Source organism: Leguminivora glycinivorella, chromosome 2 (assembly GCF_023078275.1).
Source record: "Leguminivora glycinivorella isolate SPB_JAAS2020 chromosome 2, LegGlyc_1.1, whole genome shotgun sequence".
Lineage (NCBI taxonomy): Eukaryota > Metazoa > Arthropoda > Insecta > Lepidoptera > Tortricidae > Leguminivora > Leguminivora glycinivorella.
This window is the reverse complement of record NC_062972.1, coordinates 10,863,455-10,889,375: the sequence shown is the minus strand read 5'-3', so window position 1 is coordinate 10,889,375 and position 25,921 is coordinate 10,863,455. Positions and strand designations below refer to the sequence as shown.

The window sequence follows — 25,921 nt, the reverse complement described above, 5'->3', positions numbered from 1 at the left end:
TGAGTTCTTCAATTTTTTTAGTTTTATTTTTTTATGGCGAATCTGCTGCGAGCGCCCGCAAATGACCTGTGTATCCTAATTAAGCAACGTCTTCAGAAGGCATTCACAAAGTGGCATCGTAAGGACCCGATCCCAAGTATTTTTTTCGGCCTTCGACATAGGACCATAAGTTGAGTTCTTCGATTTTTTAAGTTTTATTTTTTTATGGCGAATCTGCTGCGAGTGCCCGCAAATGACCTGCGTATGTTGATTGAGCAACGTCTTGTGAAGGTATGTACAAAGTGGCATCGTATGGACCCGATCCCAAGTATTTTTTTTGGCCTTCGATATAGGACCATAAGTTCAGTTCTTCAATTTTTTCAGTTTTATTTTTTTATGGCGAATCTGCTGCGAGTGCCCGCAAATAACCTGCGTATGTTGATTGAGCAACGCCTTGTGAAGGTATTTACAAAGTGGCATCGTAAGGACCCGATCCCAAGTATTTTTTTGGCCTTCGATATAGGACCATAAGTTGAGTTCTTCAATTTTTTCAGTTTTATTTTTTTATGGCGAATCTGCTGCGAGTGCCCGCAAATCACCTGTGTATCTTGATTCAGCAACGTCTTCTGAAGGTATTCACAAAGTGGCAACGTAAGGACCCGATCCCAAGTATTTTTTTCGGCCTTCGACATAGGACCATAAGTTGAGTTTTTAAATTTTTTAAGTTTCATTTTTTTTTTGGCGAAAATTCTACGAGTGCCCGCAAATGACCTATGTATCTTGATTTAGCAACGTCTTGTGAAGGTATTCACAAAGTGGCATCGTAAGGACCCGATCCGAAGTATTTTTTTCGGCCTTCGACATAGGACCATAACTTGAGTTTTTAAATTTTTTAAGTTTTATTTTTTTCTGACGAATCTTCTACGAGTGCCCGCAAATGACCTGTGTATCTTGATTTAGCAACGTCTTTTGAAGGTATTCACAAAGTGGCATCGTAAGGACCCGATCCCAAGTATTTATTTCGACCTTCGACATAGGACCATAAGTTGAGATTTTAAAATTTTCGAATCGTATATCGCGAATCTTCTACGATTGCCCGCAAATGACCTGTGTGTCTTGATTGAGCAACGTCTTCTGAAGGAATTCACAAAGTGGCAACGTACGGACCCTATCCCAAGTATTTTTTTCGGCCTTCGACATAGGACCATAAGTTGAGTTCTTCGATTTTTTAAGTTTTATTTTTTTATGGCGAATCTGCTGCGAGTGCCCGCAAATGACCTGCGTATGTTGATTGAGCAACGTCTTGTGAAGGTATTCACAAAGTGGCATCGTAAGGACCCGATCCCAAGTATTTTTTTCGGCCTTCGACATAGGACCATAAGTTGAGTTTTTAATTTATTTAAGTTTTCTGCTTTTGTGGCGAATCTTCTACGAGTGCCCGCAAATTACCTATGTATCTTGATTGAGCAACGTCTTATGAAGGTATTCACAAAGTGGCATCGTAAGGACCCGATCCCAAGTATTTTTTTCGGCCTTCGACATAGGACCATAAGTTGAGTTTTTAATTTTTTTAAGTTTTCTGCTTTTATGGCCAATCTTCTACGATTGCCCGCAAATGACCTATGTATCTTGATTCAGCAACGTCTTCTGAAGGTATTCACAAAGTGGCAACGTAAGGACCCGATTCCAAGCAATGTTTTCGGCCTTCGACATAGGACCATAAGTTGAGTTTTTAAATTTTTTAAGTTTTATTTTTTTATGCCAAATCTTCTACGAGTTCCCGCAAATGACCTGTGTATCTTGATTTAGCAACGTATTGTGAAGGCATTCACAAAGTGGCATCGTAAGGACCCGATCCCAAGTATTTTTTTCGGCCTTCGACATAGGACCATAAGTTGAGTTTTTAATTTTTTAAAGTTTTCTGCTTTTATGGCGAATCTTCTACGAGTGCCCGCAAATGACCTGTGTATCTTGATTCAGCAACGTCTTCTGAAGGTATTCACAAAGTGGCAACGTAAGGACCCGATTCCAAGCAATGTTTTCGGCCTTCGACATAGGACCATAAGTTGAGTTTTTAAATTTTTTAAGTTTTATTTTTTTATGCCAAATCTTCTACGAGTTCCCGCAAATGACCTGTGTATCTTGATTTAGCAACGTATTGTGAAGGCATTCACAAAGTGGCATCGTAAGGACCCGATCCACAGATCAATACAACAAGATGGCCCTTACAGGGCGACTCGCGGTCACCAAGCATACGACAAATCAGGTTTATAAAAGTTTGAACGCGTGCGACACCGATCAGTAGTGCCCAAGTATACGACCCGCTAACAGTGTCCGTGTCCGCTCGGGAAAAAATCTTAAATAATCAATTTTGGTTGCAAACAATGGTCTCTTACAGCATAAAGTGGTGTGGCAAGTCTTCTAACACTTCTACATTTAAAAAAGATGGAACAACATTCCACAGTTAAGTCAAATTAATTATTTTGTTGAATATTGTTTATTGTCCGCGGAGTTCATTTATACTGGTCAATATGGTTGTGCTGAGCGGCGCCGAGGCGCGTCCATCCCTCTTTACCGAGTTAACAATGTGATATGCTATCCCTTTCACGTAAACGACTAGGCATGGGGCCATGTTAGTTTATGTCTGTTGCGGGAACTTCGTACTGCCGTTCGTACCATGTGCTACCATTTTATGAAATATAAAAGAAAGCAGATTTGTAATAGTGAATAATTATCTAGAATCTGTAGAGTCTGTAGTGGTATTTAGTTCATTGATTAGTTTAGAATATTTAGTTGGTTATTTAACTTAGTAAACGTAAGTAAAAATGCACAGTTTAGTTATTGTTACTAGAATGATTTTTATTGAGATGCTATCACAATTATCATCCTCCTTGCGTTATCCCGGCATCGGCATTCGCCACGGCTCATGGGAGCCTGGGGTCCGCTTTGGAAACTACTACCAAGATTTGGCGTAGGCACTAGTTTTATGAAAGCGACTGCCATCTGACCTTCCAACCCGAAGGGTAACTAGGCCTTATTATAATTTAATTATAATATTATAATTTGTTGCAAAACAAATTCACCACAGTACTGGTACCGGTACCATTGTCTATAATAGACATGTCCCATTCCCATCCCTACTGCTAATCATAAAGGCGCGCCATTATTTGAAACGACCAATGGCAGCACCGTGCGCGCCCGCCTCACCCCGCAAGGATTGGTGATTTGCGTCTCGAACAATATCGCTTGCATTTGGCTTCTAGTGGGGTGTTCTGTGGACCCGATCCCAAGTATTTTTTTCGGCCTTCGACATAGGACCATAAGTTGAGTTTTTAAAATTTTCCAGTTTTCTGCTTTTATGGCGAATCTTCTACGAGTGCCCGCAAATGACCTGTGTATTATGATTGACCAACGTTTTATGAAGGCATTCACAAAGTGGCATCGTAAGGACCCGATCCCAAGTATTTTTTTCGGCCTTCGACATAGGACCATAAGTTGAGTTCTTCGATTTTTTAAGTTTTATTTTTTTATGGCGAATCTGCTGCGAGTGCCCGCAAATGACCTGCGTATGTTGATTGAGCAACGTCTTGTGAAGGTATTTACAAAGTGGCATCGTAAGGACCCGATCCCAAGTATTTTTTTTTGACCTTCGATATAGGACCATAAGTTGAGTTCTTCAATTTTTTCAGTTTTATTTTTTTATGGCGAATCTTCTACGATTGCCCGCAAATGACCTGTGTGTCTTGATTGAGCAACGTCTTCTGAAGGTATTCACAAAGTGGCAACGTAAGGACCCTATCCCAAGTATTTTTTTCGGCCTTCGACATAGGACCATAAGTTGAGTTCTTCGATTTTTTAAGTTTTATTTTTTTATGGCGAATCTGCTGCGAGTGCCCGCAAATGACCTGCGTATGTTGATTGAGCAACGTCTTGTGAAGGTATTTACAAAGTGGCATCGTAAGGACCCGATCCCAAGTATTTTTTTCGGCCTTCGACATAGGACCATAAGTTGAGTTTTTAATTTTTTTAAGTTTTCTGCTTTTATGGCGAATCTTCTACGAGTGCCCGCAAATGACCTGTGTATCTTGATTCAGCAACGTCTTCTGAAGTTATTCGCAAAGTGGCAACGTAAGGACCCGATCCCAAGTATTTTTTTTGGCCTTCGACATAGGACCATAAGTTGAGTTTTTAAATTTTTTAAGTTTTATTTTTTTATGACGAATCTTCTACGAGTGCCCGCAAATGACCTAAGTATCTTGATTTAGCAACGTCTTTTGAAGGTATTCACAAAGTGGCATCGTAAGGACCCGATCCCAAGTATTTTTTTCGGCCTTCGACATAGGACCATAGGTTGAGTTTTTAATTTTTTTAAGTTTTCTGCTTTTATGGCGAATCTTCTACGAGTGCCCGCAAATGACCTGTGTATCTTGATTCAGCAACGTGTTCTGAAGTTGTTCACAAAGTGGCATCGTAAGGACCCGATCCCAAGTATTTTTTTCGGCCTTCGACATAGGACCATAAGTTGAGTTTTTAAAATTTTCCAGTTTTCTGCTTTTATGGCGAATCTTCTACGAGTGCCCGCAAATGACCTGTGTATTATGATTGACCAACGTTTTATGAAGGTATTCACAAAGTGGCATCGTAAGGATCCGATCCCAAGTATTTTTTTCGGCCTTCGACATAGGACCATAAGTTGAGTTTTTAAAATTTTCCAGTTTTCTGCTTTTATGGCAAATCTTCTACGAGTGCCCGCAAATGACCTGTGTATCTTGATTCAGCAACGTTTTATGAAGGTATTTACAAAGTGGCATCGTAAGGATCCGATCCCAAGTATTTTTTTCGGCCTTCGACATAGGACCATAAGTTGAGTTCTTCGATTTTTTAAGTTTTATTTTTTTATGGCGAATCTGCTGCGAGTGCCCGCAAATGACCTGCGTATGTTGATTGAGCAACGTCTTGTGAAGGTATTCACAAAGTGGCATCGTAAGGACCCGATCCCAAGTATTTTTTCGGCCTTCGACATAGGACCATAAGTTGAGTTTTAAATTTTTCTACGAGTGCCCGCAAATGACCTATGTATCTTGATTAAGCAACGTCTTCTGAAGGTATTCACAAAGTGGCATCGTAAGGACCCGATCCCAAGTATTTTTTTCGGCCTTCGACATAGGACCATAAGTTGAGATTTTAAAATTTTTCAGTTTTCTGCTTTTATGGCGAATCTTCTACGAGTGCCCGCAAATGACCTGTGTATTATGATTGACCAACGTTTTATGAAGGTATTCACAAAGTGGCATCGTACGGATCCGATCCCAAGTATTTTTTTCGGCCTTCGACATAGGATCATATGTTGAGTTCTTCGATTTTTTAAGTTTTATTTTTTTATGGCGAATCTGCTGCGAGTGCCCGCAAATGACCTGCGTATGTTGATTGAGCAACGTCTTGTGAAGGTATTTACAAAGTGGCATCGTAAGGACCCGATCCCAAGTATTTTTTTTTGGCCTTCGATATAGGACCATAAGTTGAGTTCTTCAATTTTTTCAGTTTTATTTTTTTATGGCGAATCTTCTACGATTGCCCGCAAATGACCTGTATGTCTTGATTGAGCAACGTCTTCTGAAGGTATTCACAAAGTGGCAACGTAAGGACCCTATCCCAAGTATTTTTTTCGGCCTTCGACATAGGACCATAAGTTGAGTTCTTCGATTTTTTAAGTTTTATTTTTTTATGGCGAATCTGCTGCGAGTGCCCGCAAATGACCTGCGTATGTTGATTGAGCAACGTCTTGTGAAAGTATTTACAAAGTGGCATCGTAAGGACCCGATCCCAAGTATTTTTTTCGGCCTTCGACATAGGACCATAAGTTGAGTTTTTAATTTTTTTAAGTTTTCTGCTTTTATGGCGAATCTTCTACGAGTGCCCGCAAATGACCTGTGTATCTTGATTCAGCAACGTCTTCTGAAGTTATTCGCAAAGTGGCAACGTAAGGACCCGATCCCAAATATTTTTTTTGGCCTTCGACATAGGACCATAAGTTGAGTTTTTAAATTTTTTAAGTTTTATTTTTTTATGACGAATCTTCTACGAGTGCCCGCAAAAGACCTAAGTATCTTGATTTAGCAACGTCTTTTGAAGGTATTCACAAAGTGGCATCGTAAGGACCCGATCCCAAGTATTTTTTTCGGCCTTCGACATAGGACCATAGGTTGAGTTTTTAATTTTTTTAAGTTTTCTGCTTTTATGGCGAATCTTCTACGAGTGCCCGCAAATGACCTATGTATCTTGATTCAGCAACGTCTTCTGAAGTTGTTCACAAAGTGGCAACGTAAGGACCCGATCCCAAGTATTTTTTTTGGCCTTCGACATAGGACCATAAGTTGAGTTTTTAAAATTTTTAAGTTTTATTTTTTTATGACGAATCTTCTACGAGTGCCCGCAAATGACCTGTGTATCTTGATTTAGCAACGTCTTGTGAAGGTATTCACAAAGTGGCATCATAAGGACCCGATCCCAAGTATTTTTTTCGGCCTTCGACATAGGACCATAAGTTGAGTTTTAAATTTTTCTACGAGTGCCCGCAAATGACCTGTGTATCTTGATTTAGCAACGTCTTGTGAAGGTATTCACAAAGTGGCATCGTAAGGACCCGATCCCAAGTATTTTTTTCGGCCTTCGACATAGGACCATAAGTTGAGTTTTTAAAATTTTCCAGTTTTCTGCTTTTATGGCGAATCGTCTACGAGTGCCCGCAAATGACCTGTGTATTATGATTGACCAACGTTTTATGAAGGTATTCACAAAGTGGCATCGTAAGGATCCGATCCCAAGTATTTTTTTCGGCCTTCGACATAGGACCATAAGTTGAGTTCTTCGATTTTTTAAGTTCTATTTTTTTATGGCGAATCTGCTGCGAGTGCCCGCAAATGACCTGCGTATGTTGATTGAGCAACGTCTTGTGAAGGTATTTACAAAGTGGCATCGTAAGGGCCCGATCCGAAGTATTTTTTTTGGCCTTCGATATAGGACCATAAGTTCAGTTCTTCAATTTTTTCAGTTTTATTTTTTTATGGCGAATCTTCTACGATTGCCCGCAAATGACCTGTGTATCTTGATTGAGCAACGTCTTCTGAAGGTATTCACAAAGTGGCATCGTAAGGACCCGATCCCAAGTATTTTATTCGGCCTTCGACATAGGACCATAAGTTGAGTTCTTCGATTTTTTGAGTTTTATTTTTTTATGGCGAATCTGCTGCGAGTGCCCGCAAATAACCTGCGTATGTTGATTGAGCAACGCCTTGTGAAGATATTTACAAAGTGGCATCGTAAGGACCCGATCCCAAGTATTTTTTTGGCCTTCGATATAGGACCATAAGTTGAGTTCTTCAATTTTTTCAGTTTTATTTTTTTATGGCGAATCTGCTGCGAGTGCCCGCAAATGACCTGCGTATGTTGATTGAGTAACGTCTTGTGAAGGTACTTACAAAGTGGCATCGTAAGGACCCGATCCCAAGTATTTTTTTCGGCCTTCGACATAGGACCATAAGTTGAGTTTTTAATTTTTTTAAGTTTTCTGCTTTTATGGCGAATCTTCTACGAGTGCCCGCAAATCACCTGTGTATCTTGATTCAGCAACGTCTTCTGAAGGTATTCACAAAGTGGCAACGTAAGGACCCGATCCCAAGTATTTTTTTCGGCCTTCGACATAGGACCATAAGTTGAGTTTTTAAATTTTTTAAGTTTCATTTTTTTTTTGGCGAAAATTCTACGAGTGCCCGCAAATGACCTATGTATCTTGATTTAGCAACGTCTTGTGAAGGTATTCACAAAGTGGCATCGTAAGGACCCGATCCCAAGTATTTTTTTCGGCCTTCGACATAGGACCATAAGTTGAGTTTTGAAATTTTTTAAGTTAAATTTTTTTATGTCGAATCTTATACGAGTGCCCGCAAATGACCTGTGTATGTTGATTGAGCAACGTCTTGTGAAGGTATTTACAAAGTGGCATCGTAAGGACCCGATCCCAAGTATTTTTTTTGGCCTTCGATATAGGACCATAAGTTGAGTTCTTCAATTTTTTCAGTTTTATTTTTTTATGGCGAATCTGCTGCGAGCGCCCGCAAATGACCTGTGTATCTTAATTGAGCAACGTCTTCAGAAGGCATTCACAAAGTGGCATCGTAAGGACCCGATCCCAAGTATTTTTTTCGGCCTTCGACATAGGACCAATAAGTTGAGTTCTTCGATTTTTTAAGTTTTATTTTTTTATGGCGAATCTGCTGCGAGTGCCCGCAAATGACCTGCGTATGTTGATTGAGCAACGTCTTGTGAAGGTATTTACAAAGTGGCATCGTAAGGACCCGATCCCAAGTATTTTTTTTGGCCTTCGATATAGGACCATAAGTTCAGTTCTTCAATTTTTTCAGTTTTATTTTTTTATGGCGAATCTGCTGCGAGTGCCCGCAAATAACCTGCGTATGTTGATTGAGCAACGCCTTGTGAAGGTATTTACAAAGTGGCATCGTAAGGACCCGATCCCAAGTATTTTTTTGGCCTTCGATATAGGACCATAAGTTGAGTTCTTCAATTTTTTCAGTTTTATTTTTTTATGGCGAATCTGCTGCGAGTGCCCGCAAATGACCTGCGTATGTTGATTGAGCAACGTGTTGTGAAGGTACTTACAAAGTGGCATCGTAAGGACCCGATCCCAAGTATTTTTTTCGGCCTTCGACATAGGACCATAAGTTGAGTTTTTAATTTTTTTAAGTTTTCTGCTTTTATGGCGAATCTTCTACGAGTGCCCGCAAATCACCTGTGTATCTTGATTCAGCAACGTCTTCTGAAGGTATTCACAAAGTGGCAACGTAAGGACCCGATCCCAAGTATTTTTTTCGGCCTTCGACATAGGACCATAAGTTGAGTTTTTAAATTTTTTAAGTTTCATTTTTTTTTTTGGCGAAAATTCAACGAGTGCCCGCAAATGACCTATGTGTCTTGATTGAGCACCGTCTTGTGAAGGTATTTACAACGTGGCATCGTAAGGACCCGATCCCAAGTATTTTTTTCGGCCTTCGACATAGGACCATAAGTTGAGTTTTGAAATTTTTTAAGTTTAATTTTTTTATGTCGAATCTTATACGAGTGCCCGCAAATGACCTGTGTATGTTGATTGAGCAACGTCTTGTGAAGGTATTTACAAAGTGGCATCGTAAGGACCCGATCCCAAGTATTTTTTTTGGCCTTCGATATAGGACCATAAGTTGAGTTCTTCAATTTTTTTAGTTTTATTTTTTTATGGCGAATCTGCTGCGAGCGCCCGCAAATGACCTGTGTATCCTAATTGAGCAACGTCTTCAGAAGGCATTCACAAAGTGGCATCGTAAGGACCCGATCCCAAGTATTTTTTTCGGCCTTCGACATAGGACCATAAGTTGAGTTCTTCGATTTTTTAAGTTTTATTTTTTTATGGCGAATCTGCTGCGAGTGCCCGCAAATGACCTGCGTATGTTGATTGAGCAACGTCTTGTGAAGGTATGTACAAAGTGGCATCGTATGGACCCGATCCCAAGTATTTTTTTTGGCCTTCGATATAGGACCATAAGTTCAGTTCTTCAATTTTTTCAGTTTTATTTTTTTATGGCGAATCTGCTGCGAGTGCCCGCAAATAACCTGCGTATGTTGATTGAGCAACGCCTTGTGAAGGTATTTACAAAGTGGCATCGTAAGGACCCGATCCCAAGTATTTTTTTCGGCCTTCGATATAGGACCATAAGTTGAGTTCTTCAATTTTTTCAGTTTTATTTTTTTATGGCGAATCTGCTGCGTGTGCCCGCAAATCACCTGTGTATCTTGATTCAGCAACGTCTTCTGAAGGTATTCACAAAGTGGCAACGTAAGGACCCGATCCCAAGTATTTTTTTCGGCCTTCGACATAGGACCATAAGTTGAGTTTTTAAATTTTTTAAGTTTCATTTTTTTTTTGGCGAAAATTCTACGAGTGCCCGCAAATGACCTATGTATCTTGATTTAGCAACGTCTTGTGAAGGTATTCACAAAGTGGCATCGTAAGGACCCGATCCGAAGTATTTTTTTCGGCCTTCGACATAGGACCATAACTTGAGTTTTTAAATTTTTTAAGTTTTATTTTTTTCTGACGAATCTTCTACGAGTGCCCGCAAATGACCTGTGTATCTTGATTTAGCAACGTCTTTTGAAGGTATTCACAAAGTGGCATCGTAAGGACCCGATCCCAAGTATTTATTTCGACCTTCGACATAGGACCATAAGTTGAGATTTTAAAATTTTCCAGTTTTCTGCTTTTATGGCGAATTTTCTACGAGTGCCCGCAAATGACCTGTGTATTATGATTGACCAACGTTTTATGAAGGTATTCACAAAGTGGCATCGTAAGGATCCGATCCCAAGTATTTTTTTCGGCCTTCGACATAGGATCATATGTTGAGTTCTTCGATTTTTTAAGTTTTATTTTTTTATGGCGAATCTGCTGCGAGTGCCCGCAAATGACCTGCGTATGTTGATTGAGCAACGTCTTGTGAAGGTATTTACAAAGTGGCATCGTAAGGACCCGATCCCAAGTATTTTTTTTTGGCCTTCGATATAGGACCATAAGTTGAGTTCTTCAATTTTTTCAGTTTTATTTTTTTATGGCGAATCTTCTACGATTGCCCGCAAATGACCTGTGTGTCTTGATTGAGCAACGTCTTCTGAAGGTATTTACAAAGTGGCAACGTAAGGACCCTATCCCAAGTATTTTTTTCGGCCTTCGACATAGGACCATAAGTTGAGTTCTTCGATTTTTTAAGTTTTATTTTTTTATGGTGAATCTGCTGCGAGTGCCCGCAAATGACCTGCGTATGTTGATTGAGCAACGTCTTGTGAAGGTATTCACAAAGTGGCATCGTAAGGACCCGATCCCAAGTATTTTTTTCGGCCTTCGACATAGGACCATAAGTTGAGTTTTTAATTTTTTTAAGTTTTCTGCTTTTATGGCGAATCTTCTACGAGTGCCCGCAAATGACCTGTGTATCTTGATTCAGCAACGTCTTCTGAAGGTATTCACAAAGTGGCAACGTAAGGACCCTATCCCAAGTATTTTTTTCGGCCTTCGACATAGGACCATAAGTTGAGTTTTTAAATTTTTTAAGTTTCATTTTTTTTGGCGAAAATTCTATGAGTGCCCGCAAATGACCTGTGTATCTTGATTTAGCAACGGCTTGTGAAGGTATTCACAAAGTGGCATCGTAAGGACCCGATCCCAAGTATTTTTTTCGGCCTTCGACATAGGACCATAAGTTTAGTTTTTAATTTTTTTAAGTTTTCTGCTTTTGCGGCGAATCTTCTACGAGTGCCCGCAAATGACCCATGTATCTTGATTCAGCAACGTCTTCTGAAGGTATTCACAAAGTGGCAACGTAAGGACCCGATCCCAAGTATTTTTTTCGGCCTTCGACATAGGACCATAAGTTGAGATTTTAAAATTTTCCAGTTTTCTGCTTTTATGGCGAATCTTCTACGAGTGCCCGCAAATGACCTGTGTATTATGATTGACCAACGTTTTATGAAGGTATTCACAAAGTGGCATCGTAAGGATACGATCCCAAGTATTTTTTTCGGCCTTCGACATAGGACCATAAGTTGAGTTCTTCGACTTTTTAAGTTTTATTTTTTTATGGCGAATATGCTGCGAGTGCCCGCAAATGACCTACGTATGTTGATTGAACAACGTCTTGTGAAGGTATTTACAAAGTGGCATCGTAAGGACCCGATCCCAAGTTTTTTTTTTTGGCCTTCGATATAGGACCATAAGTTGAGTTCTTCAATTTTTTAAGTTTTATTTTTTTATGGCGAATCTTCTACGAGTGCCCGCAAATGACCTGTGTATCTTGATTGAGCAACGTCTTATGAAGGTATTCACAAAGTGGCATCGTAAGGACCCGATCCCAAGTATTTTTTTCGGCCTTCGACATAGGACCATACGTTGAGTTTTTAAATTTTTTAAGTTTTATTTTTTTATGGCGAATTTTCTACGAGTGCCCGCAAATGACCTGTGTATCTTGATTAAGCAACGTCTTATGAAGGTATTTACAAAGTGGCATCGTAAGGACCCGATCCCAAGTATTTATTTCGGCCTTCGACATAGGACCATGAGTTGAGTTCTTCAATTTTATTTTTTTATGACCAATCTTCTACGAGTGCCCGCAAATGACCTGTGTATCTTAATTGAGCAACGTCTTCTGAAGGTATTCACAAAGTGGCATCGTAAGGACCCGATCCCAAGTATTTTTTTGGGCCTTCGACATAGGACCATAAGTTGAGTTCTTCAATTTTTTAAGTTTTATTTTTTTATGGCGAATCTTCTACGAGTGCCCGCAAATGACCTGTGTATCTTGATTCAGCAACGTCTTCTGAAGGTATTCACAAAGTGGAAACGTAAGGACCCGATCCCAAGTATTTTTTTCGGCCTTCGACATAGGACCATAAGTTGAGTTTTTAAAATTTTCCAGTTTTCTGCTTTTATGGCGAATCTTCTACGAGTGCCCGCAAATGACCTGTGTATTATGATTGACCAACGTTTTATGAAGGTATTCACAGAGTGGCATCGTAAGGATCCGATCCCAAGTATTTTTTTCGGCCTTCGACATAGGACCATATGTTGAGTTCTTCGATTTTTTAAGTTTTATTTTTTTATGGCGAATCTGCTGCGAGTGCCCGCAAATGACCTGCGTATGTTGATTGAGCAACGTCTTGTGAAGGTATTTACAAAGTGGCATCGTAAGGACCCGATCCCAAGTATTTTTTTTGGCCTTCGATATAGGACCATAAGTTGAGTTCTTCAATTTTTTCAGTTTTATTTTTTTATGGCGAATCTTCTACGATTGCCCGCAAATGACCTGTGTGTCTTGATTGAGCAACGTCTTCTGAAGGAATTCACAAAGTGGCAACGTACGGACCCTATCCCAAGTATTTTTTTCGGCCTTCGACATAGGACCATAAGTTGAGTTCTTCGATTTTTTAAGTTTTATTTTTTTATGGCGAATCTGCTGCGAGTGCCCGCAAATGACCTGCGTATGTTGATTGAGCAACGTCTTGTGAAGGTATTCACAAAGTGGCATCGTAAGGACCCGATCCCAAGTATTTTTTTCGGCCTTCGACATAGGACCATAAGTTGAGTTTTTAATTTATTTAAGTTTTCTGCTTTTGTGGCGAATCTTCTACGAGTGCCCGCAAATTACCTATGTATCTTGATTGAGCAACGTCTTATGAAGGTATTCACAAAGTGGCATCGTAAGGACCCGATCCCAAGTATTTTTTTCGGCCTTCGACATAGGACCATAAGTTGAGTTTTTAATTTTTTTAAGTTTTCTGCTTTTATGGCCAATCTTCTACGATTGCCCGCAAATGACCTATGTATCTTGATTCAGCAACGTCTTCTGAAGGTATTCACAAAGTGGCAACGTAAGGACCCGATTCCAAGCAATGTTTTCGGCCTTCGACATAGGACCATAAGTTGAGTTTTTAAATTTTTTAAGTTTTATTTTTTTATGCCAAATCTTCTACGAGTTCCCGCAAATGACCTGTGTATCTTGATTTAGCAACGTATTGTGAAGGCATTCACAAAGTGGCATCGTAAGGACCCGATCCCAAGTATTTTTTTCGGCCTTCGACATAGGACCATAAGTTGAGTTTTTAATTTTTTAAAGTTTTCTGCTTTTATGGCGAATCTTCTACGAGTGCCCGCAAATGACCTGTGTATCTTGATTCAGCAACGTCTTCTGAAGGTATTCACAAAGTGGCATCGTAAGGACCCGATCCCAAGTATTTTTTTCGGCCTGCGACATAGGACCATAAGTTGATTTTTTTAAATTTTCAAGTTTTCTGCTTTTATGGTGAATCTTCTACGAGTGCCCGCAAATGACCTGTGTATCTTGATTGAGCAACGTCTTATGAAGGTATTCACAAAGTGGCATCGTAAGGACCCGATCCCAAGTATTTTTTTCGGCCTTCGACATAGGACCATAAGTTGAGTTTTTAATTTTTTTAAGTTTTCTGCTTTTATGGCCAATCTTCTACGATTGCCCGCAAATGACCTATGTATCTTGATTCAGCAACGTCTTCTGAAGGTATTCACAAAGTGGCAACGTAAGGACCCGATTCCAAGCAATGTTTTCGGCCTTCGACATAGGACCATAAGTTGAGTTTTTAATTTTTTAAAGTTTTCTGCTTTTATGGCGAATCTTCTACGAGTGCCCGCAAATGACCTGTGTATGTTGATTAAGCAACGTCTTGTGAAGGTATTCACAAAGTGGTATCGTAAGGACCCGATCCCAAGTATTTTTTTCGGCCTTCGACGTAGGACCATAAGTTGAGTTTTAAATTTTTTTAAGTTTTCTGCTTTTGTGGCGAATCTTCTACGAGTGCCCGCAAATGACCTATGTATCTTGATTAAACAACGTCTTCTGAAGGTATTCACAAAGTGGCATCGTAAGGACCCGATCCCAAGTATTTTTTTCGGCCTGCGACATAGGACCATAGGTAAGTTGATTTTTTTAAATTTTCAAGTTTTCTGCTTTTATGGTGAATCTTCTACGAGTGCCCGCAAATGACCTGTGTATCTTGATTGAGCAACGTCTTATGAAGGTATTCACAAAGTGGCATCGTAAGGACCCGATCCCAAGTATTTTTTTCGGCCTTCGACATAGGACCATAAGTTGAGTTTTTAATTTTTTTAAGTTTTCTGCTTTTATGGCGAATCTTCTACGATTTTCTACGAGTTTTTCAAATTAAAAAGTTTTATTTTTTGTTCTCTGTCTGTTTCGATTGCCCGTAAATGGCTTAACTATCTGCGATTGGCAAGGTTTTCTGAAGGTATCCACAAAGTGGCATCGTTAGGACCCGATTCCAAGCAATTTTTTCGGCCTTCGACGTAGGACCATAAGTTGAGTTTCTCAAATTTTCAAGTTTTATTTTTTTTCGGTGAATCTGTTTTGAGTGCCCGCAAATGGCTTAACTATCTGCAATAAAAAAGGTCTTATGAAAGTATCCACAAAGTGGCATCGTTAGGACCCGATTCTAAGCAATTTTTTCGGCCTTCGACGTCGGACCATAAGTTGAGTTTTTAATATTTTCAAGTTTTATTTTTTTTCGGCGAATCGGTTTCGAGTGCCCACAAATGGCTTAACTAGCTGCAATCAGCAAGGTCTTATGAAGGTATCCACAAAGTGGCATCGTTAGGACCCGATTCTAAGCAATTTTTTCGGCCTTCGACGTCGGTCCATAAGTTGAGTTTTTAATATTTTCAAGTTTTATTTTCTTTCGGCGAATCGGTTTCGAGTGCCCGCAAATGGCTTAACTATCTGCAATCAGCAAGGCTTTATGAAAGTATCCACAAAGTGGCATCGTTAGGACCCGATTCCAAGCAATTTTTTCGGCCTTCGACGTAGGACCATAAGTTGAGTTTTTCAAATTTTCAAGTTTTATTTTTTATCGACGAATCTAGTTCGAGTGCCCGCAAATGGCTTATTTGTCTGCAATCAGCAAGGTCTTCCGAAGGTATCCACAAAGTGGCATCGTTAGGACCCGATTCCAAGCAATTTTTTCGGCCTTCGACGTAGGACCATAAGTTGAGTTTTTCAAATTTTCAAGTTTTATTTTTTATCGACGAATCTAGTTCAAGTGCCCGCAAATGGCTTATTTGTCTGCAATCAGCAAGGTCTTCCGAAGGTATCCACAAAGTGGCATCGTTAGGACCCGATTCCAAGCAATTTTTTCGGCCTTCGACGTAGGACCATAAGTTGAGTTTTTCAAATTTTCAAGTTTTATTTTTTATCGACGAATCTAGTTCGAGTGCCCGCAAATGGCTTATTTGTCTGCAATCAGCAAGGTCTTCCGAAGGTATCCACAAAGTGGCATCGTTAGGACCCGATTCCAAGCAATGTTTTCGGCCTTCGACTTAGGACCATAAGTAGAATTTTTTAAATTTTCAAGTTTAATTTTTTTCGGTGAATCTGTTTCGAGTGCCCGCAAATGGCTTAACTATCTGCAATCAGCAAGGTCTTGTGAAGGTATCCACGAAGTGGCATCGTTAGAACCCGATTCCAAGCAATGTTTTCGGCCTTCGACGTAGGACCATTAGTTGAGTTTTTCAAATTTTCAAGTTTTATTTTTTTTTCGGCGAATCGGTTTTGAGTGCCCGCAAATGCCTTAACTATCTGCAATTAGCAAGGTCTTATGAAGGTATCCACAAAGTGGCATCGTTAGGACCCGATTCCAAGCAATGTTTTCGGCCTTCGACGTAGGACCATAAGTTGAGTTTTTCAAATTTTCAATTTTTTTTTTCGGCGAATGTGGTTCGAGTGCCCGCAAGTGGCTTAACTATCTGCAATCAGCAAGGTCTTATGAAGGTATCCACAAAGTGGCATCGTTAGGATCCGATTCCTAACAATTTTTTCGGCCTTCGACGTAGGACCATAAGTTGAGTTTTTCAAATTTTCAAGTTTTATTTTTTATCGGCGAATCTAGTTCGAGTGCCCGCAAATGGCTTAACTGTCTGCTATCAGCAAGGTCTTATGAAGTTATGCACAAAGTGGCATCGTTAGGACCCGATTGTGTTATGAAGGTATGCACAAAATAGCATCATAAGGATCAAATCATCATAAGAATCATGCAGGAGCGTAAGTTGAATTTTTCAAATTTTCATTTTTTTTTGGAAAATCTAAGGAGGTCCTAACGATTCTAATATGTGAACAAACGTCAACTTATGATTATCTGTCGATTGAGATCAAAAAAACTTGCAATAGGTGGTTTGGGGTGGCTAGCGTGAAGACAGCCACCCCACTTTGAAAAAAAATAAAAAAATGAGGAATAGGGTCCTAACGATTTTAATATGTGAACAAACGTCAACTAATGAATATCTATCGATAGAAATCAAAAAACTTGGAAAAAGTGCTTTGGGGTGGTTAGCGTGAAGACAGCCACCCCACTTTGAAAAAAATAAAAAAATGAGGAATAGGGTCCTAACGATTTTAATATGTGAACAAACGTCAACTAATGAATATCTATCGATAGAAATCAAAAAAACTTGGAAAAAGTGGTTTGGGGTGGCTAGCGTGAAGACAGCCACCCCATTTTGATTTTTAAAAAAAATGATGTTAGGATCGGGTCCTAACGATTTTACCTACTGAACAAACGTGAACTAACGATGAACTAACGATTCCGATATGCCATTTGCGGGCAAAAAAAATGGGGTGGTCAACTTCACGAGCATACGTCAAATTATCAAATTCTATTCTATTCTATGTCGAATGTAGTCGAATTGCTCAAACTGGACTGGGCGAATTTGGTTTTGGTCAAGAAACTCTTAAGCCAAATTCTTCTCTATTGTATAAGAAGGCTTGACAATAGTCGCTATTTAGTTAAGACAGGTGAGATAAATAAAATTATTTCATTTCAATTTTATGTTAAAATATTGTCATTTGTTCACAAAGTGCTTTTTAACCATTGTTTACGATACTATATTTTCTAAACTTCGAGTAGCGTTAATATTGTGGTAAGCTAAGGATGTACTCTTACTGTATTACACGAATATCTACAAATTTTATTCTAGTTTTTAATACTAATATAAAGACTACATTCTAGTCCAACTTAAATATTCGAGGCCACTACGTCAAAAAGCACATGTCATTAAATCTTGGCATCTTATAATGTAACTATTATTTATGTTACAGATTAATCCTTCACAATGTCATTCAACTTAGGATTTATTGGTGGTGGAAATATGTCCACTGCTATAGTGCAAGGCATTTTCAAAACTAGTAAGTATTGTTCAAATACAAAAACCAATAATCTAAAAATAAATATCTTTAGAAACTTATAGCAGATACTTATAGCATAACAGCAGCACAAATAAATGCCATTCACACTAAATAGGTTCATGGCCTCAATTGATACTGCAAGAATCTGGTGACCCCTTGTTTCTTTTAAACCTGGTGCAACAGCTGACAGAACAAATAACAATTCTTCTATGCTCAATAGCATCAATTGCAGACATTTCTGCTAAACTAAACTAAATGTATGTCACCCTGTATGTGCTCTCCTCTGGTTATCAACAATATAAATCCTAATCTCCCTCTACCTAGCCCATTATCTGGGACAGCTGGTGACACCTCAATATTTATTACAGTTATGATTATACCTAGATATTTTTCTGGCACGAACGTCAAGTGCTTGACAAAATAAAAACATCAACAATCCTTTTATCGATAAAATAGCCTTACATAAGGTTAATAATTACCCCTAATAATAACCTCTAAAATCTTGAATAATAATGTAAGAACTTATGTAAACTATTAAAATATGGTTTGTTTTATTATTATTGTCCATTTATTTTCAAACATGTTACATTTGTATAAAATATTAACCTAAATTTAAGTCTATATTCCCTAAACGGGGTAGGCAGAGCACATGAAACTACTCAAGATCCAGTGCCACCGCAATAATTAATGACATAATTATAATAATTAATGACATATTATAATGTAAGTTATCGATGAACTAAATATCGGAAGGAAGTCACTAGTGTCACTTCGTTCGTGCTAGAAAAATATCTAAGTATCATTATGATAATAATAGGCATGGTCCCTATTGTGTTGATGTTAATCGAATATTATAGTTACAAGCAAGTTTTCTTTTCTTTACAGACACACACCCACCATCCAAGATATGGGTATCAGGACCTCGCCTTAACAACCTTAAGCACTGGAGTGACCTAGGTACCAATGTAACAAATAAAAATGGTGAAGTATTCTGTGAATGTGATGTGATTTTTTTGGGTGTTAAGCCAAGCATGCTCACAGCTGCTGTCAGTGACTGTCTTAAAACATTAACGACAACTGCGTCTTGTAAAGGAGTGCTTTTTGTTTCAATGTTGGCCGGGATTACTATTGCTGATTTGCAAAAGGTGTGTAATATTGATTATATGTAATTGTCATTAATTGGTGGTTTAAAAGTACTTGTCATTTTCATGCATTCCTTTTTTACCTTGATCTTTTTCCAAACTTTAACCCCCTTATTCATAAACATACACTAAATTTATCAAGTTGATAAAGTTCCTTTGTCCCTTTCTATCACACTGATACATCGGAAAGGGACAAACGAACTTTATCGGCTTGATAACTTTCGTGTATGTTTATGAATAAGGGGGTAAGTCTATAATGGATTGACATGCCACAAAATATACCTACTTCAGTACCTAACTATAGTAAATACCATGCCTATATATAATTTTCAATCCATTCTTTGTTAAAAAACGTAGCAAATTTACAAAAACATGGGTGAGGAAAGTAGTTAAGCTGAGTTTAGACATGCAAGTTATTGCTGCAAGTTTTGAGACAGAAGTATATGCTAGAAAGAGATGCAGATATTTGCCACTCACTCTTACCTATAGTTGCGTCTCAAAACTTGCAGCAATAACTTGCTGGTCTAAACTCAGCTTTATAGTGAGAAATAAACTTTGAAATCGCGTCTTTTTCAACTGACAAGGTTATTTAAAAAAATGAAGTTGTTCATGGACACATGAACCCTGCGAAAATAAATTACGTTTACTGGGTCAGTGTGTGTATAATTTTGACATTTTACTTAAAAATTATAATTTTTTCGCTTTCCAAGTTATTCCAATAAAAATTACTCAATGTAATTTCAGGCATTGAAGCAACTATCCAAAGATGTGAGAGTAATACGAATAATGCCCAACACCCCAATGACTGTGGGGGAAGGTGCCTGTTTGTACACCCCGGATGAAAGTGTGTCAGATGACCAGTGCCAGATGGTGGAAAAGCTACTCCGCAGTTGTGGCATGTGTGAGAGAGTGCCAGAGTATCTGATAAATTCTTTAGGCGCATTAACAGGATGTGGTCCTGCATTTGTAAGTATATTATTATGCCATATAAAAATGTCATAAATCAACCAGTCTTGTCTGGCTGTGGCCAGTCCACAGGGTGAGGCACATCATGCATCGCAAGACAATCTGCTCGCGCTGCAAACATCCAACATAAACACACTATGACAATTACTATGAGTATAGTAGACAACTTAAGTCCTATGGACCTAAATTTGCCTGCCAAGAACTACCTTCACTACTATGTATGGAATTTGTAATTATTATCATTATCACTGACCTGATATTGAACTCTTTTTTTATTATTATTATAAATGGGCTTACTCTTGGCCACAGACTAGCCCTGATACTTAAAAAAACCGGCCAAGTGCAAGTTGTACTCGCGTTGCTAGGGTTCCGTACACTACAAGAAGGGCTTAAGCGCCTCCTTTTTAGTAGGAACTTAAGTCATTTTTGCGAATAATCGATATTTTAAACAAAACGAAACAGAAATCAGTTTATATGTAACATCCGAACGCGCTCACACAATTTCAAGAGATTTGGTAACTCCTTGCAGCGGCAGTGAGTGAAATTCGTAATTTGAGTTTTTTTTATTTTAAGTCCGACTTACGCTTTACTGTAGATTTATAATAGGTTTTCCTGTAATCTATCGATTGAAAACTATCTCGTGTATTTTTTTGAACATATTACACTTAGTAGTTTCGAAAATAAGGGGGGGGGGGGGGATGGTAATTTTTTGCCTGTTTTCTTAAATTACTTGAAAATTGGCTGTGACAACGGACAGACAGAGATACGAGTGATCCTATAAGGGTTCCGTTTTTCCTTTTTGAGGTACGGAACCCTAAAAATCAGGCGAAGCCCGACGTACCCAATCACAAGCCGAGCCGAAGGCTTTCTCATACTAAAAGAGACACGCAAAGTCCAACGTCTGGTCAAAAGCTGGACGCCAAAGGCACCCTCATACTTAAAGAGACACAGTCTTACCGTTCAGATTGCGTGACTCAAGCGTTGATTCATTTGTTTACTTCTATTTTCCAGGTATACATAATAATCGAAGCTCTAGCAGATGGAGCAGTGAAGCAGGGCGTTCCCCGCGACTTAGCCTTGCGTTTTGCAGCGCAAATGGTCGCCGGCAGTGGCAAAATGGTCTTGCAGTCGGGGAAACACCCAGGACTGCTGAAGGATGAAGTCTGCTCTCCGGGAGGCTCTACTATATGTGGAGTTACTGCCCTTGAGGAAGGGAAAATAAGGTATTTTACATTTCTCTTTAAATCTGTAAGTAAATAGACTGAAAAAGTATACCACTCTCACGCAGCTCAGGTGCGCCTCGTGCGGTGGTCAGAAAAAAGGCATTTTAAGTGTTATGTGGAACTTTTAGCGAAGAATCATGGGAACTGATTAAGGAAAGGAAGATGCTGAAAAGTGAAGGTATTGACTCTGAGAGTAGAATGAACCGCTACAACCAACTACATGCTGAAATTCAAAAATCCACTCGTAGAGACAAAGACAGGCACATCAACAACATATGTGGTGACATCGAGAAACATGCTGACAGGTCGCAGACCAGGGATCTCTTTCTAAAGGTAAAAACACTTACTGGTACCTTCAAACCAAAGAGTTGGACAATCGATGACAGTAGAGGTAACACATTAACAGAGCTAGATAAGGTTCTGGAGAGATGGAGAACCTACTGTTATGAACTCTATAGGGATGAAGAGGGACTTAGCTATGAAAGAAGATGGGATTACCACATAAGGGAACCAGACCTTCTGCTTTCAGAAGTGCAAGATGCCATAAAACGATTAAAGCATAAGGCTGTGGGTCCTGATGGCGTGTCAGCGGCTATGTTACAGCATATGGGCAGCGAAGGTACAAAGATCATGTATCAAATCTGCAACAAGATATGGAGAAGTGGTCAATGGCCAAAGGACTGGACACAGTCAGCAATAGTACCACTGCACAAAAAGGGATCCACAAGGAAATGCGAAAACTACCGAACATTGTCACTAATGTCGCATGCTAGCAAAGTTCTCCTACGCATTATAAACGTTAGACTCTCGTCCTACGTGGATCGCCAGATACCGAGTGAACAGGCGGGCTTTGTGGCTGGTAAGGGTACTCGCGAACAAATTCTGAACGTCCGTATTCTTATCGAAAAGTGTCGTGAGTACAAGAAGCCGATGGTCCTATGCTTCATTGACTACGCTAAAGCGTTTGACTGTGTTCAGTGGAAGGTCATGTTTGATGTGCTGGTGGAGATGGGTGTACCTGAACACCTTGCTTACCTAATACAGAATCTGTACCTTGAGGGTTCATGCTTCGTGAAGCTGGAGAATCAGAAATCAAATGATTTCCATACAGAACGGGGCGTCCGTCAAGGCTGCATTCTGTCACCCAAGCTTTTTAACCTGTACGGCGAACAGATCATGAGGAAGGCACTTGACGGCTGGGAAGGAGGTGTTTCAGTTGGAGGTCGATTGATCAGTAACCTGAGGTACGCAGACGATACGACAGTAGTTGCGTCGAGTGAAGTAGAGATGGCGGATCTTCTGAACAGAATTGAAGATGAAAGCGCTAAGCTCGGACTTAAGATAAACCATTCCAAAACTAAAATAATGGTAGTTGACAGGGCAAATATACTTCCAGTTACCGACGCACTTCGCCAGTACGAAAAAGTTAGCGAGTTTATGTATCTTGGGTCGTTGATAACCTGCAACGGTGGCAGCACTGACGAAATACGCCGTAGAGCCGGTATGGCGAAGAGTGCTATGGCTAACCTCGATAAAATTTGGAAGAGCAGAGGAATCCGACGTCAAACTAAAGTGCGATTGGTTCGAGCACTTGTCTTCTCGATATTTATGTATGGTGCCGAGACTTGGGCTAAGATTGACGCTTTTGAGATGTGGTGCTGGCGAAGACTGCTACGTATACCTTGGACAGCTAGAAGAACTAACATCTCTGTTTTGGAAGAACTTAATATCACCACACGCCTCTCCAAAATATGCCAGGAGCGAACCCTTAGATTTTTCGGTCACATCATGAGATCACCAATGCATAATATGGAGAAGTGTATCATCTTGGGGCGAATGAATGGTAAACGCGCTTGGGGTGGGGCTCGTAAGAGATGGTCTGACTGTGTGAAGAAGTCGACTGGCGGCAGCCTATACCGTGCAGTCCACATGGCTTATGACCGCGTTCAATGGAGACACGCTACTTGTGGTCGCGATCCTCAGCATTGAGGGAACGAGGAAGAAGAAGGAACTTTCATGTATGCAAGACATATTGCGCATTCGGAAATGGATCGAAACATGTCCAGTGTTATTTCGACTTAATTAAAATGTTACCCACATTTTACACACCCGCTTAAAAATATTTTAATTTATTTTCAGGTCCACTTTGATCAATGCTGTAGAAGCCTCTACGTTGAGAAACCAGCAAATTGGAAAGAAGTAGCAGAATTGCCAGGCAAAATTTTTATCTATTTATTAAACACAGTATATTTTTTATTAATTAGAGAAACTAGGTTATTTCCACTGGTGACCTCCAGCTGGCAATACACCACGACAGTTAATTAAATATTTTAGAGCCAAGTTCCCCAATTCCAATATAAATTGAACCCGCCTAGTGGGTTTATGGCAGCAATAACGACTAGGACCCTCATTTGCTAATTTTCAAACATGCATAAAAATTATGTACCTATTCATATGTGGCAGGTCGTGCCGCTCGCGAATCGGCCTCCACAGTCACCAAACCCGTTGTCGAAGCAGAAATGTGTAAATCGTCTGCAATAGACGCAAAGGCCTGTGATGATTCATATATAATACATTGCGTAACGTCAATCAGCCAAAAAGTGCTTAGTTGCCAACCACAGATAACAAATTTTTGTCAAAAATCTATGCAACCACGGATTGGACCGATTTTTATTATTGCAACCTATTACAGTTGATATACACTGAGGTGCTAAAGACCCGCAGATTTAAACCAACGGTTCTAGAGCCTAATTAGAGTAAGTACCTACAGTTACATAGCATACAATCCAAAACAAGGCAAAGGCCCTCCCTAGATTTCCAACTGGAGGACCCTGCCTGAATGTACCGAGAAATCTTTAATAAAAGAAGAGAACCTACCTAGGTTCTCTATTATTTAAAACTAGCTTTGCCCGCGGCTTCGCTCGCGTTAGAAAGAGACAAAAAGTAGCCTATGTCACTCTCCATCCCTTTAACTATCTTCACCTAAAAAATCACGTCGATTCGTCGCTCCGTTTTGCCGTGAAAGGCGGACAAACAAACAGACACACACACTTTCCCATTTATAATATTAGTAATATAATATTAGATTAAGATTTGACAGTGGTTTTATGAATACGGCCAGTCATTTTCCGCCAAGTCTACGTTTTTTTTTCTAAGTGGTGTTTGTGGCGGGTCCATATTGGCTCATATAAAATTATTTGTTATAAAATTATTGCTTATACCGGTTTGTGCTCCGAATGATAATTTCTCATAATTTTACTTATCATAATTTTGTTTCATAATTATCAATAGTACTACTATCACTGTTCATAATAATCATTTAGCCGAAAAATTTTAATCATAAATTCTATACAAATATTGAATAATATTCATAATTTTGTGTTAAGGAAAATCATTCATCATAAAATTATTTAAAAAGTTTTGGGGAAGTTCTATGAAAAACTTGTGCCATTTATAGAAGCGTGCTTGGAGCTTTTACAGTGACATATACAATTTACATTAAAAAGTCGTTTCTGGTTTGCTCACAGTCAACCTAACACGCTCCTCCTCGCTACGCTCGTCGTCGCACCTAACTGGACTGTGTCATGTGATTTCTGTTCTGCTAACAATAATATAACGATAAATTATATTATTCGCAATCGTTATGATCAATAAGTATATAAACATTAACATTAGTATAAAATGTGTTTATGATGAATGACATTATGAACATAAGTCATTCGAAGTGACGATGGTTATTAACATAAAATTGTTATAAATAATGATCATTATAATGTAAAATTTTATGAGAAACATTTTCGGACTACCAATAATCTATATACCAATTTTATATGAACTTTGGCGCACCCGTTTGTGGCGTCTGAGTATTATTTTGAGACGTGGTGACCATTGGAAATAACCCTGTAGCTTTCTATTCTATCCTATTACGGTATATCAGATCTAGTCATCATATACTCTAAAGTGGTTACTTAAAGTATTTTCATTATTACCTCAGTTTAGTTTTAAACAGTATTTATAATAATAATTTATTTATTTGCATACCATTGACAGTAAAACTGTACCTACATGACATTTACATTTGTAAAAGATCTGAAATAACTGATTAAACGAGTAGTTGGTGAGACTAAGTATTTTTATTGTTTTTTTCCTCATCATGATAGAGTTGTGATTTATTTCTTTCTTTACTAAACTTAGTAGTTCTGTAAAGCCAACAGTGTCATTATAAAAAAAATCTTAAGTATTAAGTATTTACCTACTTATGATAATAAAGGGACCAAGCCAATGCACATGAGACTAATAGACATCAACATTAAGATGAGTATATTTTTATAACACTTAATGTCACATCACATGATATTCGTCAATCAAACGAAAGACCGAGCAAACCAATCAATACTTAGTGGAAAAGCAACTGTTCTAGGATCAGTGGGTGGAGTCATGGGTTGACTGGAGGATCTTTTTTTTTTCAATGTGTATTCTCACAGGGGACCTTCTGGCTTCTGCTACTTAGGTAAGTGTAAGGTACTGGTCACTATCGCCAAAGTAATCGCAATTGTTGAGACTTAATGTTTTCGTCAGTAGTTACCATTTTTCTGAATGAGCGAAATGCATATCAACAATCCCATTAGCACCGATCCAAGTTCCCTCACATCGTCACATATGCATATGATGCCGTTCAATTTATCAGTTTTTTTTAACTTCGTGATATTCAGCATACTTTTCATATCTGCCCCAAAATATATCTTCCTCGATGTTACTTTCGGTGTATACGGATGATAAGGATGCA

At 39.0% G+C, this 25,921-nt stretch overlaps 1 protein-coding gene across 1 annotated transcript; it reads left to right on the top strand.

The window, feature by feature from the left end:
- The first annotated feature begins 17,286 nt into the window (after positions 1 to 17,286).
- On the top strand, positions 17,287 to 24,299 carry LOC125241743 (pyrroline-5-carboxylate reductase 3). Its single transcript, XM_048150360.1, has 6 exons — positions 17,287 to 17,414; positions 17,718 to 17,804; positions 18,690 to 18,949; positions 19,691 to 19,912; positions 20,924 to 21,135; positions 23,275 to 24,299. The coding sequence occupies exons 2-6, from the start codon at positions 17,732 to 17,734 to the stop codon at positions 23,336 to 23,338; spliced, it is 831 nt and encodes a 276-aa protein (XP_048006317.1). The 5' UTR covers positions 17,287 to 17,414; positions 17,718 to 17,731; the 3' UTR covers positions 23,339 to 24,299.
- Positions 24,300 to 25,921: the final 1,622 nt, after the last annotated feature.